This window comes from Dermacentor variabilis, chromosome 8, assembly GCF_050947875.1.
Source record: "Dermacentor variabilis isolate Ectoservices chromosome 8, ASM5094787v1, whole genome shotgun sequence".
In the NCBI taxonomy this organism is placed as follows: Eukaryota; Metazoa; Arthropoda; class Arachnida; order Ixodida; family Ixodidae; genus Dermacentor; species Dermacentor variabilis.
The window spans coordinates 105243064-105262124 of NC_134575.1; the positions used below are offsets into that span (position 1 = coordinate 105243064).

A 19061-nucleotide genomic window follows, 5' to 3' on the forward strand; every position below is an offset into this window, starting at 1 on the left:
TCACTTTTTCGTGGCCTCAGCTCCGCTAGAAGGGGTCCACTGCGCAGAGTCGGCTGGCGGCTGCTGGGGGTCGCGAATGCAGAACTATGCCTGGTCGGTTGACATAACACATCAGCGTACGTTGGCACGCGACGTACGGGTGGTGTTTGGTCATCATGAACAGGTGGTTCCTCACGTCTTGGCTGCAGAATGGCGTGGCGAACTTCATCTCGAATGACGGCGGCGAGAGTTGAAACTGTCGGCGTGGCTTCCGGTAGCTGCAGCTTTCGAAGCTCCTCCTTTACGATTGATCTCACCAGTTCCCTTAGTGCTTCGGTGTTACTGCCTGGACCTGCTGACAGGATAGCGACCGGTGCGCTGGTGACATCACGATTGTAGTGATGGGCACGCTGCTGCAGCGCCTTCTTTATGGTTGTCTCTTCGGTGCGAGACTCAGCAACACTGTGTGGTGGGTTGCGGATGAGTCCTGCACACAGCTCCTGCTTAACTCCACGCATCAGATGGCGCAATTTCTTCTCTTCGGTCATGTTTGGATCCGCGCGCGTGAAGAGACGGGACATGTCCTCGATATACATGCCCACACTCTCGTTAGTGCGCTGGTTTCTGGCTTGTAGAGCGTGCTCTGCCTTCTCTCGCCGATCGGTGCTGGCATACGTGGCAAGCAGCTGTCGCCGAAATTCTTCCCATGAAGATAGCGTCGCTTCATGATTGACGTACCACGCCCTCGCTGACTCTTCTAACGCGAAGTACACGTTGCGAAGCTTCCGTGTCTCGTCCCAGCCGTTGAAATCTGCCAGTCGCTCGAAGTGCTCTAACCAGTCTTCCACATCTTCGAACGTATCGCTGTGGAAGGACTCGGGCGTGCGTGGTGGGTACACGATGAGCTGGGACGATGCCACTGGGCTGGTCATGGTTGCACCGTCACTGGTAACTGTTGCCTGCACTGCTGCAGCAACAGGAAGCGGTCCGAATTCGGGTGGGTCTCCTCGGATGCGGCGCTTGTGCGCTTGTGTACCGGAGTCAGTTCCCTGGGTTCCAATCGCTGAGGGTCGGGGCTCCGTTCTCTTACGAACTGGGGACTTGCAATCATACCCCGCACCTCCACCAGAAATGTAGCACTCTTCAATAAAGCACACTAAACACACTGGTTTATTGTGGGCGAACTTGTGCCCGGAAACTAAATATTAAGCATTCACACGCATTAAAAGAAGAGTTAACAGGAGCCTATTCCACAGTCAACCGCGTCTCTCCGCCGAACGCACTTTTCACGCATCCCGAAGTCCAAGAGCCACGTCGTGGCTTCTCATTGGACGGCAGACTCGGGCGCTGCCGTGAACGCGTGCACGGGAGACACGCGCTGTATCGCCATGCGCGAGGCGTTTCTGGCGCTCGTCTAATGGTGATACAACGAGTAATGGGTTTTAGCGATGAGACGCTTAGATAGGTGCCTCACGAGAGTGCCCGTAACTGGCATGTGGAGAGCTCTCGGCGGCAATATCAATTATGACGGGGAACTTCAAAGGTGGTACGTACAAAAAATTGAGAATGAGCCAAGAATGATGTTGATGGTGGAATAGAACGCAGAACGTAGAATGAGCTAGAATAGGGGGAAAGAGTCCAGAGCGGGCTCGAGGCTGAAGCGTTCTTTATTGGCATGACGATGGCGCCATTGTCGCCTTCCCCTAAATTAATTTCCCCACACACCGGTTTGACGCGTGTCGCGTTTCAAAGACACCAGCGCAGCTGCATCGAGCTCGGACAATCATTTCAGTCTGCTGTATCGAGTTTCACTACTCTGTGCGAAACTGCAGTTTCCTTCGTCGGGGTTTACTCGTCCTTCCGAGTAACCAGAAAACATAACAACGCGTACACGTTTCGCAGACTCAGCTATTGAACGGAGGTAACGAACAGCTTGCATGCAATGTGTACAATAAGCACTCTCCTAAAAGCTACGCAGTGCGTTTGCATTTTGATTCCCGCCGCCGGGTTGCAAAGAAAGCTGAGAAAGAACGTTGAAAATAACGCGAGAACAACGGTTCGTAGAGAAGACGATGACATGTGGACCAGGCGACAATGAATCGCCCCGCGAGCTTGGCGTGCCCAATGCACGCAGCCGGAACAGCCGCACTTTCAGCACAAGGTGACGGTAACACCGTCACTTTTTCGGCGCTTTCGCACCACTTTTGATGCGTGCCGCGTCGTCCGCTGGACCCGCCCCCAATTCCAGTAAACCCTTGCAGAAAGCTTCGACCGCATCCCTGCACACAATGCTGTTCTCAAGAGCAGCACCCCAATTTTACAGCGAAGCTGACTATGGCAAGGGCTCCATGCATTTTTTGTCTCCGTCATCAAATCTGTGTGAGCAAAAAAATATCATCATCAGCAATGGTTCGTGCCACTCCTCGCGCGTTCGTCGCCGTCGTCGTCTCCTTCCACAGTTGGCTCCGTTGCCGCTCATCATGCCACCGTTCCCAGACTGTCTCTCCCTCTGAGAAGGACTGGCCCGCTGCCAGTCGGTGCAGTGATTTCGGTCTTTGCCTCAGTATATCGCGGAATGACAACACAAATCTATATAACGAATGTGAACCACGAATGAACGCGGCTGTATGGAAATAAATGTGTGCGCGTACCTTTCGTCACGATGGCCGCCAATCAAGACAATAAATCTGTTCGTACCTTTGTTCCATATTCTGTGTCACCACATTGTCATGTGCTACTCAGCTTCGCTGGTCATCCACCGTCACATGATGGTATGACTCATGATTTTCTTATGACATGAATACTGACACGATTTACAAAGGTCTAAGATATTACAGCTGGAAATGTCGAGAAAAAATCCGCTCTTCTCACCAAATCTCATAGATGGCACTGCGTCACTTCGCTAGTTAACTTCGTTGATGAAGTTTTGGCTTCCGAGGTGGATAATTCTCCACCGCCGCCTTCGAAACGGCTAACTGAGCTTGAAAGGCTAGACGCCTTTAACGCAGGCAGTCGAGAAATTTTATTGGCTGATTGCGCACGTAAAGCATAATCATCATAATCATTTTCATGATCAGCCAATTTTTATATCCACTGCTGGATGAATGACTCGCCCATCAATCTCAAATGTCCTCTGCCTTGCACCAGCTGACTCCAACTTGCGCCGGCAAATTTCCTAATTTTATCAGCCCGCCTAATTTTCTATCATCCTCTAGTGCGCTTCCCTTTCCTTGGAACCCACTCTGCAACTCTAATGGTACATCAGTTATCTATCCTGCGCTTTACATGAACTGCCCAGCTGGACTTTTTCTCCTATTGTCAACTAGAATATCGCCTATCACCGTTTGCGCTCTGATCCACACCGCCATCTTCCTGTCTCCTAACGTTACGCCTAACATAGTTTTTTCGTTCTATTGCTGTTTGCGTGGTCCTTAACTGGTTCTCGAGCTTCTTTTTCAGTCTCCAAGTTTCCGCCTAAGATGTTAGGAACATTAGAATGCAATGATTGTACACTTTTCTTTTCAACGTCATTGGTAAGCTCCCAGTCAGGAGTCATACGGGCCTACTTAGTTTCAATTACGGCATTATTAGAATGAATTTCGAACGAACTTCCAGGACTGCACCACTTTCTAGATATTAATTTTCGAAGTCTCCTGCGAAATGGGTTTACGTTTGAGTTACTTTTTTAGGGAAACGTTGTTTCGTGCAGTGAAGCACAGACGTAACTGGACCACCAATGTATTTTGTCGAACACATCGATAATTAATATCTGGAAACTGGTGTGGTCCTGAATATTCGTTCCGAATGAATACGTCTTGCGAAGTCACTAGCTGCAATTCGTAGGTTAACACATATGCCGCAAATTAAGCAATTAAAATGTTCATTAGCGCAATTTTGTTACTCGCCCCTAAAATTAAGCATTTTGATTTCTGTTAAAACCAAAGGCTGTCTCATCGAGTACCTTATTTCAAGAGTTCGAACTGTGCTATCTGTCACAAGCAATTTCTTTTTAATTTCGGTGCAGCTTAGAAAAAAATACATCTGGTATAGTTGCCGGCTTCCTCCTCCGGCGCAGAATTGTCGGTAGCTTTCTGATTTACTTTTCGTGGAGAATGCCTGATAAAGAACATATATGTAACGGTTTGACATGAATCAAACCGTTCTCTTCAGTTGTCCACCAAAGGTTAGGAAATCCCCTGTAGTCAACAATAATCCCGAGCGATCAAGACAATAGCGTCTCTCATAACCACAGTGTTGCTTTGGGAGGTTAAACACCGTGAGTCAACCATGCAAGCCTCCACGCTTTCTTGAAATTTTGTTATGTGAAAGCATCGTATTATTTTCCTCGTAAAACCGTCTAAATGGGGTGATAACAAGAGGCATTAGTAATATATGAAAGGCACGCACAACAATTGCTGGAGAAAAGAGAGCGCTGACCAGACACAAGGATTGTCGTGTTTCAATCTGGCATTAGGCACCAGCGACCCTGTCTTGCATATCGCAAGATATCCAGGGAAAACACGGGGAATGCGGGAGATGTAAATTCAAGACGATGAGCAAAACGAGAAGAAGGTGAAAGCCACTTGTCGAAACGTTGGCTCCAGCTTTCACCTTGTTCTCGTTTTGCTCATATCGCAAGATAGCAACATGGATTACCGGCATTGTAGATCGCAAGGAGCATAGACGTGTGTACGACTTTGGAACCACAGCTGTGGTTTCCTTTTTAGTCTCTCCGACCATTTTTTAAAAATAATGGCTCAAAATCACTTCCACCTTCCAATGCGCTTCAAACAATGTTTCCGCATTAAACACAAATTCACTATATTCTTCCACACCATGCAATAACCACCTTTTAAAGAATTCTGTGGATATTTTCGCACCCAAACAACAATCTCACTATAAGGCGTGTCGTAGTCGGGTCTCCGCATTATTTTGGCCACCTGGGTTTATTATACGTGTGTTTTGCATTTCGCCTCGATCGAAATGTAGCGGCCAACGCCAGTACCGAAGCCGTGACCTGGAGGCCCGCAGCGCAACGCCTTAGCCACGTGACTATTGCGCCGGGTAAAGCAGCTGTAGAGTGCCTGTCTTGATGATGCACACGTTACCCAACCTGTGCATTTCAAAGCTTGTAAAATCCCGTGGTAGTGACAGAAAGAAAATAAAAAAAGAAAAGGAGGCGGGGTGTCATATAAACACATGCGTTTTGAGGGGTGCTTAAGCACTTTGTTAAGCGTAATTTACCTTAAGACGCAAAACAGAAGCAGCAGCAAAGTGGGAATAGGAGGGGCTGATAAGGAAGACATTGTTTTTAAATCGCTGACTTGTTCAGTGAAGCCGATGTTGTTAATTTCGCCTGCTTTAGGAACTTGTCTGTATAATCTTGATCTAACTAAGTATGCCCTGGCGTCTTTTCACGATCAGAAGACTTCCAACAGAAAGTTTGAAAACCGCAGAGCAAAATGTTTTTATGAACCGAACTTACTTTCCCCCAAGCTTGATGAGACATTCGTAAAACCCTAAAAGAAGCCCGAATCCGTAAATATTACAAAAATTCACCAGTCTTGACAGGTACAACGATAACTCATGTGGATATCTGCATAGCGCAACAAATATTGAGGCAACGATGAAAAAGCAGGTGAAAACTTCCAGCGCATTTTCTGTCTGTCTTCTTTAATGCCTTCGTCTCGAGAGGATTTCTTCGTGGCAGTTTACATGAAACTGATGCTCAGCAAGCGGTGTGCAAGCGGTGAACGTAAGGCTGCGTGAAAATAAATTATGAATGAGAAAATCGTTTTAGGTGCTGCTATGGCGCGTCCGAACTTTTGCGGAAATTATAAGGAAGCGCACCTATCAGATTGCAAAGTTGACGCGTTCGCTTAAGAGCCACGCTGTTTATATAGGTATTGAAATGCGCCTAAAAGGCTGGTTGTCGCTTCGAAAACAGCCCATCCACCCTGTATGGAACGGCTGCTTCGTCAAACGGTGCATAACGCCGGGTGCAGAAGAACCATTGACCGCTTTAAAACCCACAAGGTTTCAAGTGCGCGACACCTGCACAGAGCGCGGATTAAGATGGGGTCGCAACATCAGCGCATCAATGAAGGGCTACTTTGCTGCGTCGTTGCTCGCTCAAGGTCACCGCAGAATAGCCTGTTGTGCTCGAGACATCGTGTTATATGGCGTTGGCATATTTGATTGTCGCAAAAAGCGACGCGGAGCATAATCTACAATGGGCAGCCCCTGCCACGGCGACCGGGTACTCGGGCAAACACAGGTGTGTGCAGGTAAACCGAGTGTAGTGCTGCTCGCGCTGTGCTGTGACATTGTTTCAGAGAAAAAAAAAGAGAAACAATGCGACGTTTCGACGCGCAAGGCCTTCTGCAAAAAGAGAAATGCGTAGGTATCGTCGTTTGAATGTCCTGCATAAAAACTTCGAGGAATAGTTGGAGTGCCGGATAAATGACCACTATGAGAACACAATTGTGTGGCTCATTTTCTACTCGGGAATCGTTGAACCCACGCTTTCGCTGTTGTACAAGACCGTCTAGCAAGCCCCTCAGATAGGACCATGATCATGTTACACGTGGCACAAGGACAATGAAATCGAATTAGTATGTGGAGTGCGTCTACTCAAAATATCACGAACACTTTTAAATTATATACCTGTCGAAGATGCGCTACTGGCGTCAATATGATTGAGAATGCAGTTCTAAAACGACGACACATTCACAGCTCTGGCTAAACGGAAGCACACAGCACGAAATCATAACCTGCGCTGATCAACGAGATTTTGTTACACGCAGGCAGAACCAATCAGCAACGACACTGAGGGCTAATACAAAAATGAAAAAAAAAACTAATTAATTTCCCACTCACCAAGCGAGTATTCTTTCTTTTTGTGCAGACAGTGATCTAAAAGAGATTTGAAACAGTTTTCACTTTCCATTATATTAGAAAAGGCTTCAAGCATTAATCTGGGCTTTCATTCGAAGTGAAGGGGAATAACTGGGAATCCTAATCAAAATGCGCGCACTGCGTATACGCAATGAGTGGTGAACTTTTGCCGATGCTATCAGTACCGTATTGATAGTAAGCAACATACTCTAAGGCTCACCATGCCCCTAGGATTGCGGAGAACCAGGCGCTGAGTGGGAAACATGGATAAGCGTAAGCGAATATAATGGAAGGAATATGGAATTATCTGTGATGAGCCGTGCTCGATGGTCGGTAGTTACGTACATTTGGTGGTATACGTCTATAGGGAACAGTTTTATAGGATACAACGGTAAAAGACATTCCTACGCCTTAGATCAGTCATCAAGACATAGCGGACTTGCATTTACTAAGAACATGTAATGCCGGACGCGCATGCTTCATTCTGCACTTTACCTTAACTGCAGCTTCGACGCCGCCGTGGCTGTCGATGGCCCTGTGATCAGAGGTCGTACACTAACATGAGCCAGATGCTTCTTGCGATGGTATGCACGTAGGAATGACCATGAAACAGTCGATGCCTTGCTCCAAGGAGCTGGAGGATCCCTCGTGTATTTTAATTACCCTATGCACTTTCCAATGAAGAAGCACGCCCGCTGCACTCCTCCTCTACCACCTCCACCCTGTTATTGGACATAAATATTTAGGTTGAGGTAATAGTTCTGTGGAAGCCCGCAAGGTGGAGAGAAGTAATTAATAAAAGGAAAATAAGACGTCCACCCAAACGTAGCTAATTGCTACAAAGGACACCCGTATAAGTTTCTCGGAAGAAAAGTCTTGCACTTGAAGAAAAATTTGTCCTGGTCCGGGTCTCGAACCCGGGATCACCGTTTTTCCGGGGCAGGAGCTATACCCATCTGAGGTTCCATCTGAGCTAACCAAGCGGCTAGCAGATGGCAGGGCGAAGTCGAATTTATCCACAACTCGAAGCAAAGGCAAGAGTTTGACGTAATAGTTCTGCGGAAACCCGCAAGGCAGATACAAGTAATCATTAAAGGAAAAATGAGACATCCACCCAATCGTAGCTAATTGCCGCAAAGGAAACCCATACTTGTTCCTCGAAAGAAAAGCCTCGCAGTTGAAGAAACATTTGTCTTGGTCCGGGGCTCGAACTCGGGACCATCGCCTTTCCGGGGCAGTCACTCCACCAGCTTAGCCAACCAGGCGGCTAGCAGATGCAATAACGCATGTGTCCCATGCATTCGGGGCACGCTAACGATGTCGAAATGACCGAAATTTCCAGAGTCCACCCCTATGATCTTCCTCCTAATCAAATCGTGGTTTCGGCACGCAAAAACTAAGAACTTAAATAATGTATTGGGGACCTGGACGAGGTGCGATGTAATTATAACACATTAATTTCGCATTGGCCGCGGAAGCGGTGTAGATTAATCTTCTTTTCCTTTGTTCGGCCTAATCATATGCCTGTTCACTGTGTACACGCTGTATCAGGTGAGGGCTTTCGCGGTTTCCGTAACCTCGCGTGACAGACAAGCGAAATGGGGATTGGTCGAAAAATGTTCGGCACTCATGGATGGCTAGTGACGGACATAAAATAACAACAGAACAAAATAGCTTGACGTTGATGCGCCCCAGGTGTCTGTTCCTGCCCAATAGCTTTCTTTCACTCTAAATAAATAAATTTCCGCTGTAATGGAAGGTTTTTAACTTTGGTGTATGTATATGACACTGTGTGTACATGCACGCATTACTGTTCAGTCCAGTCATTTGTAAGAGCTAATAAAAATTGGCCAATTAGGATTTAGTACCCAGACAACAAAGCTTGGTGAAACCAAGTACCTTCTCTCAATTTTTTAAGGGTAAGCATTGACTGAAGAGGACATGCCCCTCATAACCACTTCTAGTATTATTGCACATTCAGCAAACATTTATTACCTGCGATCACGTTGCTTGAATAATTTCAATGGAGTTGCCACATTTAAGTACTCTATAATAAGTTAAGCAAAGCATGATAGATGTTATATAAATGTTGCATGTAACTTGACTCGCCGACACTGCGCTTGTTGTATTTCAGAGTTTCGCATTCCCAACTGTCTTATTGGGTTCTACCTTGGGTTCGTATTTGTCACTGCATAACACCATATGGTGAACGACATCATATAACTACAGAAAAGAGCTGATCGGTGCATGAAATTTAACAGTCCTCATGTGAAATTTTTTCCTGCTTCAAGTACTACGTACTTGATTTCCATTTATTATCAGATTTTAGAAGTTTTTGTTATACCTGGGAGTGCTATTTACAACCATTCTTTTCATGCTTCATACTTAGCATCATTGGAGTAGATAGAATACACGAGGTCACCACCAACATGTTAACATTTTACACCCACCAGTCGAAATTCACGCCGGCGAAGAAATTTTATGGCTGTATTTACTTCTTGGAATAACATTCCTGTTCATGTGGCGTTTGTGCTTTTTCGTAGTGAAGATTCTGAATGCGTCTCAGCTACGCAATGCTTAGGGGTCAAGTTGTTTGCATACACTTTTGTATTATCGTTTTCCTGGATAAACAATGATGATTAGGTTTGTACAACTAAAACATTTAGAGCTAAACGCAGTGATCAATGATTTATGCCGATTAGGCACATATATTTCAATCTAACAGCACTGAAGCTTTCGTGAAGCGCAGAAATAAACGCTTTAAAACTATTAGTATTCTGCAGTGTGTTTTGCAGCTTAGCGTTTACCTGCCTGCTAAATGCCCGACCACACTAGTCCGACACGACACTAATCTTGGTCTGCCGAATGCTAGCCACAGCATTCACCGTTCTGTCGGCGTCTATGTCGCAATGCACCGATGCCCACAGTCTGCTGACGGATCTGTCGCGGCCATGTCGGCAGAGCGTCGGCGGGAGCGGACTCGTAGTTAGGGAATCGGGCGGTTTTCTTTTCACACTGCGACGACACGACCATAGAGGAGTGAGCACGGCTGTGCCTTAGAGACGAAAGCCGACCGCTTCGGATCTATCAAGTCGCCGTCCGGCACTGTTCCCTACTATCGCTCCCAACAGGCACCCGCATTTCTTTTAAATTGGAGTAGCGATGTTTCGGCAGCAAACAATTAGCGACAACTGGGCGCTATTTCCGAGATCCATTCTCGGTTTCTTGGCTTATTAGTCCTTACAGAGACAGCTATATAAGCTGAACCTAGCGTTTTAGATTATGTGTTTTCAGATCTCAGAGGCCATACATTATGAATGATTGCTTGTTTTCTTTTTTTGCTCGATAAAAGACGCCAGAAGGTGAATTTCTTTCTATACTTGCCACCGCTCGTGGTTTTCTTCAAACAAGGTGGAAACCACCGTCCTCGTGGAAATTAATACAGCGATGACCTGAAATGCCGATGAAATGTTGCAAAACACTAGTTTGGGCATACAATCAGCTTTGCATCACGCAGGGACGAGCTCATGATAGCGGACCCGCTTCGGAAACGGCTCTCACTACTGATTTTGGTAGCAGGTTCTCGCTTCCTGCGCCACATCAGACGCTTCCCGATTCTTTGTGCGGTATTTAGGAAGTGAAGAGCGGTTCATTTCATTTCGCTATGGGCAGAAGTGGGGGGTGCACCGGTAGCTGAGGTCCAAACGATCAGGATCCTGGGTCTGTATCTGCAGACTAACAGGAAGAATAGGGAGGCCTTGGAAAGGCTTAAAAATACGGTCAATGCTACCGTGAGTCTAATCAGGAGAATCGCCAATCGTAAGCGAGGGGTCAAGGAAAAGTACTTGTTTAAGCTGGTGCAGGCGTTTGTGCTCAGTAGAATAGTGTATGCGTCGCCTTATGTGAATATGGACGCGACGGAGAAAGGCAAGGTGGAGGCTATGATTAGGCAGGCGTATAAGGCGGCCCTTGGGTTGCCTAACAATACGGCTACCGAAAGGCTCCTGGGATTAGGGTTGCACAACACCCTGGAAGAACTGCGGCAGGCACACTTGGTGATGCAACCCAGTAGGCTTTCCAATACGAGAGTAGGGAGGGATATATTGGAGAGGATCGGCATTGGAGTTGATCATCCAGCCGAAAAATTAAGGGGAAGCGAGAAATACACAAGGTCTTGTACATAAAACCTTTGCCCAAAAATATGCATCCGATATATCACCAGAACCGCAGGAAGGCAAGAGCCAGAGCTTTACATGCTAAGTACGGGAACTACAATGGGGCAGTCTCCGTAGATGTCGCCGAGTATAAGAACAAGGACGCATTTGCAGTTGCGGTGGTGGACGGGCGGGGACGCTTAGTCACCTCTGGATCAGTCAAAACCCGCTCCTCAGAAACTGCAGAGGAGGCGGCGATAGCGCTAGCTATAGGTAATACTGAAGCTGACCTGATTTTCAGCGACTCTAAAACAGCCATCCGAAATTTGGTGAGGGGCAGAGTCTCTGTCACAGCGGCAGGATTGCTAAATCGGGCTACCGGGCGAGAGACTACGGAGGTGGAAATTGTCTGGGTACCGGCACACTCTGGGAACCCTGGGAACGAGGCGGCTCACATGAATGGTCGAGGTTTCGTCAGCCGAGCAGGTGAGCTGGACATTCCGGGGAGGTCCACGAGAGATGGGCTGGTGTCCTTTCACGACATTACTAACCATTACAAACTTGAGCGGAGAAATTATCCGCCCCCGGACAAGCAATTGGTGAAGGCGCAGGAAAGCGTCTGGCGAAGATTGCAGACGAGATCTTTCTATAACCCATACGTGTTAAACAAAATCTACCCGGACGTTCAGCCGGAATGCAAATGGTGCCAGGAACTGGCCACCTGTGACCACTATAGCGCCGCCACCGGCGGATATTATGCCTGATCCTTCTCTCGAGCAGAGAGGCCGTGTTGGCCAGCTCAGACCCGGTCGTCGAGACTAGGGTCGTGGAGTGGACCACCTAGGTCACCGTCAGTCATGAGCTGATGGCCATCTAGCACGGAATCGTCCGCACATGCGTTCTGACGAAACTAAAGTTTTTCCATCCATCCATGGACCGAAATCGAGAGGGCAACATTAGCGCCGCATCGGCCTAGCGTGACCGGGTCGTTAGTTGGGGCCCGCAGGTATGAGTATACGGGCAAGAACCCATACGCTGCAGGTAGGTTCTCCGCTGAACAAAATCGGCACCGGCTTTAGCTCTAGCTCGGGCCGCCGGCTTTCTCGGCCTAATGTGACAAGAATACTTCTCAGCGACACAGTCTGCCAACTAGCCGGCCAGTCACCGGTGTGGTTGTCTTTCCTTTCTCATGTCGGCGTCAGCTCGGCTTAGAGTGAACGGTCCTTAAGCAGATCTGCAATGCGCAGAAAGCGCGACAACGCTAGCCACACGATGCACGCAATCGCCGATTTCATTTTATGCTAGATCGATTCTCTTTTCGTTACGCCGTCTATACGGGATCATCCAAGTTTACTTTTGCAGTAAGTCCAGAAGCGGCACACCTTATTCGGTAACAAACCGACTGAGCATATCCGCCAAGCATTGGTATAGCAGGCATAGAACGTATGTCCTTGATAGAGTAATTGTCCGTTTCAAGGTGTGTATTTGCGGCACTGGCGACACTTAGGTACCGTTTGTCATTTGCCTGCGCAATACCGAAGAGAACAGTGCCGCCCACCGGTACATATTTATGGGCAGTACGGAAGGCAGTTTGTTATACGAGCGCTGTTCTGTGTGTGAGAAAGACCGCAGCGGCAGTATCAACCAGCAGCCGCCATAGTCATCCAACTCCCGAGGGGCTCCACTAAAAAGGTTCGCTTTAATATCAGGATATATGTTAACAAATGAGTGCTACACGGTCCTTCAAAGGTCCCCGCAGCCGTTATCCTTCAAGGCCGGAGGACAATGGGTTGCCTATGAAACTGCGACATAGTGGCGCTCGGCAACTCGCCTTAGGAAGATTCACTTGTAATGCTATATGCGAGGCCCGCTAGAACAAAGAAGAGTTACAGTGTGCTACTTTCTTTGTGGCAAGCATGCACACACGGAAACGACAGCTGTTTTTTGGGAAGCAGTGGAAGGCTTGGTGGGACGATGTTATAAGTTTTTTTTTGAACAACTCGAACGCGAACAATACTTGGATTGTGCAGGTGTTATGCTTCCAGGCCAATGAACACACTGTCGATGAGGCGTTGTACCGCAAGAACAATAGTCAGCGTTGATTTATAGCACTAGAGTTCACGTGCAGGCAGGATGGTCTTTTCGTGATGATGCTGGTTTGTGCTATTGCAGCGAGAAAAAAAAAGTTAGTATTCGTACTCAATCTCAAGGTGGCGACACCGACGGCCTGGCGCTTAAATAATGTTCTGTGAATACCATATAACTTGATTCAAACTAAAGCTGTGGTACTTATGAGATAATTAGATTTAATTTATGTGTTCGCGATCGTCTTGTGATGCAGTAGATTTTGTTGTAGCGTATAGCTACCTAATTAATTATAATCCGATTCTTTAAAATTTATATCAGCCGTTATAAGTCATAGAGGACGCTTAAAAGTCAACTCGGGTGTTTTTTCAACCGTATTACGATATTGTCATTTTCAAATGGCATTGACAGCCCTGTCAGTGGCACGGTGGTTAAATTTGCTTAAAGATTCAGTAATAATTTTAAATAACGAATAAACGAGATACCGAATGCGAAACGGGTATATGATTTCTGTGACGTCACGATGAGTCAATGACGTAATGTCCTACTCTACCATAACTTAGGGAAGTTAGGCATTGCTCAAGGAAACATGGAAAAAGACTTTGCGGACCTCCCACGGGACATCCGTGCCAAGATCACGGTACGACCTGTGCCCAGAAACGTACACCCCGAAAACAACATGGGCAGATGACAAGCGAAGGGACAATTCTTCCTTAACCAAGCCTCGGCGAACCGCGAACGCTCAGCTTTTGTGGACGCGGCTGCATACGCGGGAAACAAAGCGTTCGCAGTGGCGGTTGTGGACGGCCGCGGATCCACAAGACATGCAGCCACGGTAATCGCAAGGAAGCCTGAACAGGCCGAGCAGGTTGCGATCGCCGTTGCGCTCACCGACGACGATCTTTGCCATATCTACAGCGACTCCATAGCCGCTATCACAGCTTTCCAAAAGGGCATGGTCTGCGCGCAGGCTCTCAGAATTGTTACAAAGAAAGAGATTAAGAAACACGTCATATACTGGTTCCCGGCACACTTAGGACCAAAGATTGGCGACGTCCCCAACCTTAACGAGGCGGCACACGAGGCTGCGCGCGCGCGTAGAGACCGCGCTGCTTCACCCGACCACTCGGAGAACAAGGACGCCCCCACTACATACAATGAAATCACTAAACACTACTACCTACAACGTAGAGAGTATAGCACGCCACACCGCACGCTCACTCGAGCTCAAGCGGTTACACTCAGAATACTACAAACAAACGCATACCCCACGCAAAACAGACTACACCATTACATGCCTGAGCTCTACGACAAGTCTTATTGCACCAATTGAAATAGATCCCTTAACGTATCTCATTTACTCTGGCCGTGCTCGCAAGCTCACATAAACTACGAACAGGACAAGCGCAAGTTTGAAGAAGCAATCCGGAGCGAAGAACTCGCTCGCCAACTCTGGGCCGTCCAGCAGGTGCACGGCGCCGCCAGGAAACTCAACCTCCCGGTTCCGTCGTGGGAGACGCCCACTCCATGAGAGCCCAAAGCTCTCGTGGCCTGCAGGACGTCGAATAAAGTTGATTTCCTTCCTTCCATAACTTAATCACGCAGAACGCGTGCCAAACACGCAGTACACGCGGCGCTAACACAGGAGAAGCGAAGCTGGTGATGTCTCCTGAAGACACAAGGAGCTTTTACAGAGTTTCCGAACTAGACAGCGGCGCTTTAAAAGACGATTTCAGCGACAGTCGTGGTGTAGTCTCTGTCGTCACAAACACAAGGTGGCCAATAGAAAATCATGAGTCGGGAACGCAACCAATCTTTAAAATTCATTTTCAGGAACTAAATGTCTTGCAGCCATAAAGCTTGGCACAGCTAATCAGAGTGCAACAGAGAACAAATATCCAAAATTTTACTAAGATCAGTGGTCATGGACATATCGCCGGAGTTGCCTTTAGGAAATGCATAGAAGACTTTCGCAGTCATCAGATGCAGAGTTTTCCTAATTTTGCATTTACCGTATTTTTGTTTTATAGGAACGGTTTGCATATGCGTCTACTTATAGTATGTGTCAGCTAACTTTAGCCAGGCTGTTCAACAAAAAGAAAGATTGAAAAAACATGGTCCGTGGCATGATTTTAAGACCGACCGCGTTCTGCCATCAGAGGTCTGACGACCTAACACACAATGCTTTATATTTGTGTCGTGCGCCATGTTCTTTAATTCTTTCTTTTCGTTGAACAGCTTCACTTGACTAAAGTTAGCTGGAACACCCTGTATAAATACAACATGACGCACTACATCGGCCCACGCTCCGCATTGGAAAGTACTCAAGAATTTTTTTCGAACGAAATGGCCGAAAGAGCTTCAATCCCATATCACCTCTGGCACATGTCTGCTTATCATTTATGGGTTGTGGCCGTCTTAGTTATCCTTAGCAAAAATTCATGACCCATTCCACTTCATGAACGTGGGGGACCAGCGAAGCTGTTTAGCACAAAACACGGAGGTGACACAGAATACGGAACGAAGGTACAAACTCATCTATAGTCGTGATTTGTGGTCATTGAGACAGCATAGGTATGCATGCGCATTCTCGAATCATCTCTGCTATTAAACGTGTGCGTCACGTAAGACAATGAATGGCTGATAAAACCTCAAAAGTGACCTCCCCGTTGCGACGACAGAAGTGGAATTCTACGCTGAAATGATGAGTGGCTACAGAGCTGATGAGCGGCAACACGTGAGCTGTGGCATGAGCGCGTTCGAGTGGTTGCGGCAAGGGGCGTCAAAGAGCCAACTGTGGAAGACGACAACGCTCGAGCCATTGCTGATGATTATTGTTTTTTGCACAACGGAGGCAGCTGGGGAAGAAGACGGCGACAAGGAACGCGTGAGCAGTGGCACAAGCGCGTTCGTGTAGTTGCGCCGATGGGCGCTAAAGAGCCAGCTGTGGAACACGACAACGCTCGATCCATTGCTGATGCTCACCGTTCTTTTTCACCGCGGAGCCAGCTATGGAAGAAAACGGTGACCACGAACACGTCAGCAATGGCACCAGCGCGTTCGTGTGGTTGAGCCGAGGGGCACAAGTGAGCCAGGTGTGGAAGACAACGACGCTCCAGCCATGGCTGATGATTATCTTTTTTTTTGTATAACGGAAGCGGCTGTGGAAGAAGACGGACAAAGAGGTCCGTTGTGCCTGGGACCTCTTCGTGTCCCAGGTGTGACAAGGGTAGTTCAAGGGCGCGTTACAGGTCCCCGAGCCCATAGGGGTATGTCCCATTCAGCTTGGACCCTTGCTGCACTATCACAAGGATCGGCCCACATGATGATAATTACTGCACACAGATGCCACGAACCCCAGGATGTGAGCCATATACAGCTTCGCTGGAAAATTATATTGGCGACAGGGCCCATTGCGTAAGTTTAGGTGCCGTAGATTAGTCGCTTCATGAAAGTGCTCTGAGGTGTTTGGCACCGCGTTATAGGTGCCACATAACGTTATTCCGATATATTCCGATATGTTCATAATTCAATCTCCTGACGTGAAATTTACGTAACTGCTGGTGGAAGCACTCTATATTTATGGTTTGAAGCGCCGATTCAAAGGCTATCCTCATTTACGGGAGGTCACTTTTGTTTGCTTTTAAGCGAGTAGGATTACCTACGATCGCAGATTTTTCGTATATTATTGGCTGAAGAGAGGCGAGGACCACAAAGAAGTGGAGAAGCTTTCGATGGGGCCGAGCTGGCGCAATGAAAGCATATGGCCTGATCATGTGGGTGGTGCCGGCGCCTGCGATTGGCCTTGTTTAGTTAGGGTGGCTGGTGGAAAATCACGGCTGTGTGCAACAGAAGAGTAAAAAATGTCGTTAATACGGATACTTAGCGAAAAAAAAAGTTTGCAGAGAGACGTCTTACATGCCGAAAGGGCTCGACAACGTTATATTTTCACAGCTGCTTTTAATTACACGGAAATAAATTTATTGTCCTGGGCAGCTCCCAGTAACGAACGTCAGAGCGATCGACGGGTAGACATCATTTTATTCCTTTCGGACGCGGTCATCTGCAGCTATTTGGAAAACATTTGCTTTTGTCCCACACAGTAATGCATGATTATTGCGTCCTTGTCACATTGACATGGGGAGTTCTAACGGTTAATTTTGTGAAGTCGCACGACAGACAGGTGAAGTGTGCGCAGCCCGAAAACATTTTGACCTATCGCGGAAGGCTAATGGTTAGAAAGGCGTAGAACCAGAGAGAAATCTTTTTTTTTCTTGGGTTCGGCATAATCACGCGTAATCAGTGTGTAAATGTCATAGGAGATGGTGAGTTCTCGTGATTTTCTTAACGTCGAGTAACAGACAAGCGAAGAGGGGGGGGGGGGGTGACCCAAAGCTTTTTTGAACAATCGTGCAGGACTTTTGGCAGAAATGGAATAGAAACAGTCTGGAATAGCTTTACGTTATAGCGCTCTAGAAAGCGAACACACAAAAACAGCTTTTCTCTCCGGTACCGAAATACGCCACCTGCTACATCGAAGCTGTTCATGAGATAACCTTTGGCAAATTTATCATAATCAACATACATATTTTTAGCCGATTGGATATGTTTCTTGGTGGATCGCTATGTGAAGATAGGTGTGCTACAGTAGTATTTCCAGTAAACTAAGTGAGATGGAAGTCATTGTTAATAAGGCTACGCATACCTGTTAGCGACTACAGAGTAAAAAAAAAATAACGCGAACTGGGAGTAAACCACCCGTCTTGTATCGCATTCCCGTTTCTAGGTTTTTCGTTATTACGTACCTGTCGAGGTAGAAATTTACTCCCATGCTGACTGAGTTTATGTGTGTAGAAACGGTAGTAATTATGGAATCTGTGTGAAGGTTTTTAGGGTGAACAGTAGTACTAATTTCACTTCCTGCACAAAGTTCTTGCGGCCACTCCCGAGAGTTATTTTTCAAGCCCATTCGCGAGTTTCTTGGGACCTACGTGGGAGTATATTTTTGCCTCATTCATAAAGTTTTCCCGCCTTTTTGAGTAATTTTTCAAGCCCATTATGGATTTTGTTAAAGGTGACGTGGGATTATTTTTTTACATCCTCTATCCAGTTTTCTAGGCTACTCCTGATAGTTATATTTCAAACCAATTCGCGAGTTTCTTGGTACTGATGTTGGAGTATCTCTTTACCTCGTTACCAAGTTTTTCTCCGCTCTTTCAGAGAGGAATTTTCAAGCCCATTCTGGAGTATCTTGGGGCTAATGTGGAAGTATATTTTTTACATCCGCCAGCCAATTTTTGTGGCGCTTCCTGGGTGAATATTTACTTCGTTTTGAGAGGTTATTGAGAAAAGTGCGGGCGTATTTTTACTTCTGCGAAGAGGTATGTTCTACAGCCTATTACTCTCACAATTATATTTAATATTGCTCATTGAAAGCAGGGAATTCAGTTTGTACAAAACATTCAATGAAAAATTCGAAGAGAACTGAAAGATTTCACGTATTTCAAGCATGAGGGAATGTTTATTAGTTCTGACATGTTTCTCACAAGAAAGTCAGGCACGAGTTAAGCATTGCAAAAATATGACCTTTGGAATGATTTGACAAGCATAGTAAATATTTGTGCTGGTACAGACTGAGGCTAACTGCCCATTAGATATTTTATAGCAAAATGTAATAAATCACAACGCGCTCAATTGCAATTCCACTAAGGTACAGTGAAAACAAGCAAGCAACACACAATACAAAATCTAACTCCTAAATACGTTCATATTAGACCCACTAAGTATCATGGAGATCATTCCTTCAAACAGGCAGTTGTCCAGAACAAGATCGTGCAGTGCATTCAATGAATCCTTATGAACAACCCATGCAACATGAAAATATTGCACTTAGGGACAAATGGCATCTGTTGCTAACGGCCATTACTGCCGCAGACGAAATGAGAC

The 19061-nt window shown here is 46.8% G+C and overlaps 1 protein-coding gene across 1 annotated transcript in view; it reads left to right on the forward strand.

The window, feature by feature from the left end:
- Nucleotides 1-879: 879 nt before the first annotated feature.
- Nucleotides 880-19061, forward strand: part of LOC142591517 (uncharacterized) — a 51296-nt gene continuing 33114 nt past the window's right edge. Inside the window, exon 1 of the mRNA XM_075703840.1 lies at nt 880-976. Within this exon, the coding sequence (XP_075559955.1) occupies nt 880-976 (97 nt within the window). The remainder of the gene's footprint in view (nt 977-19061) is intronic.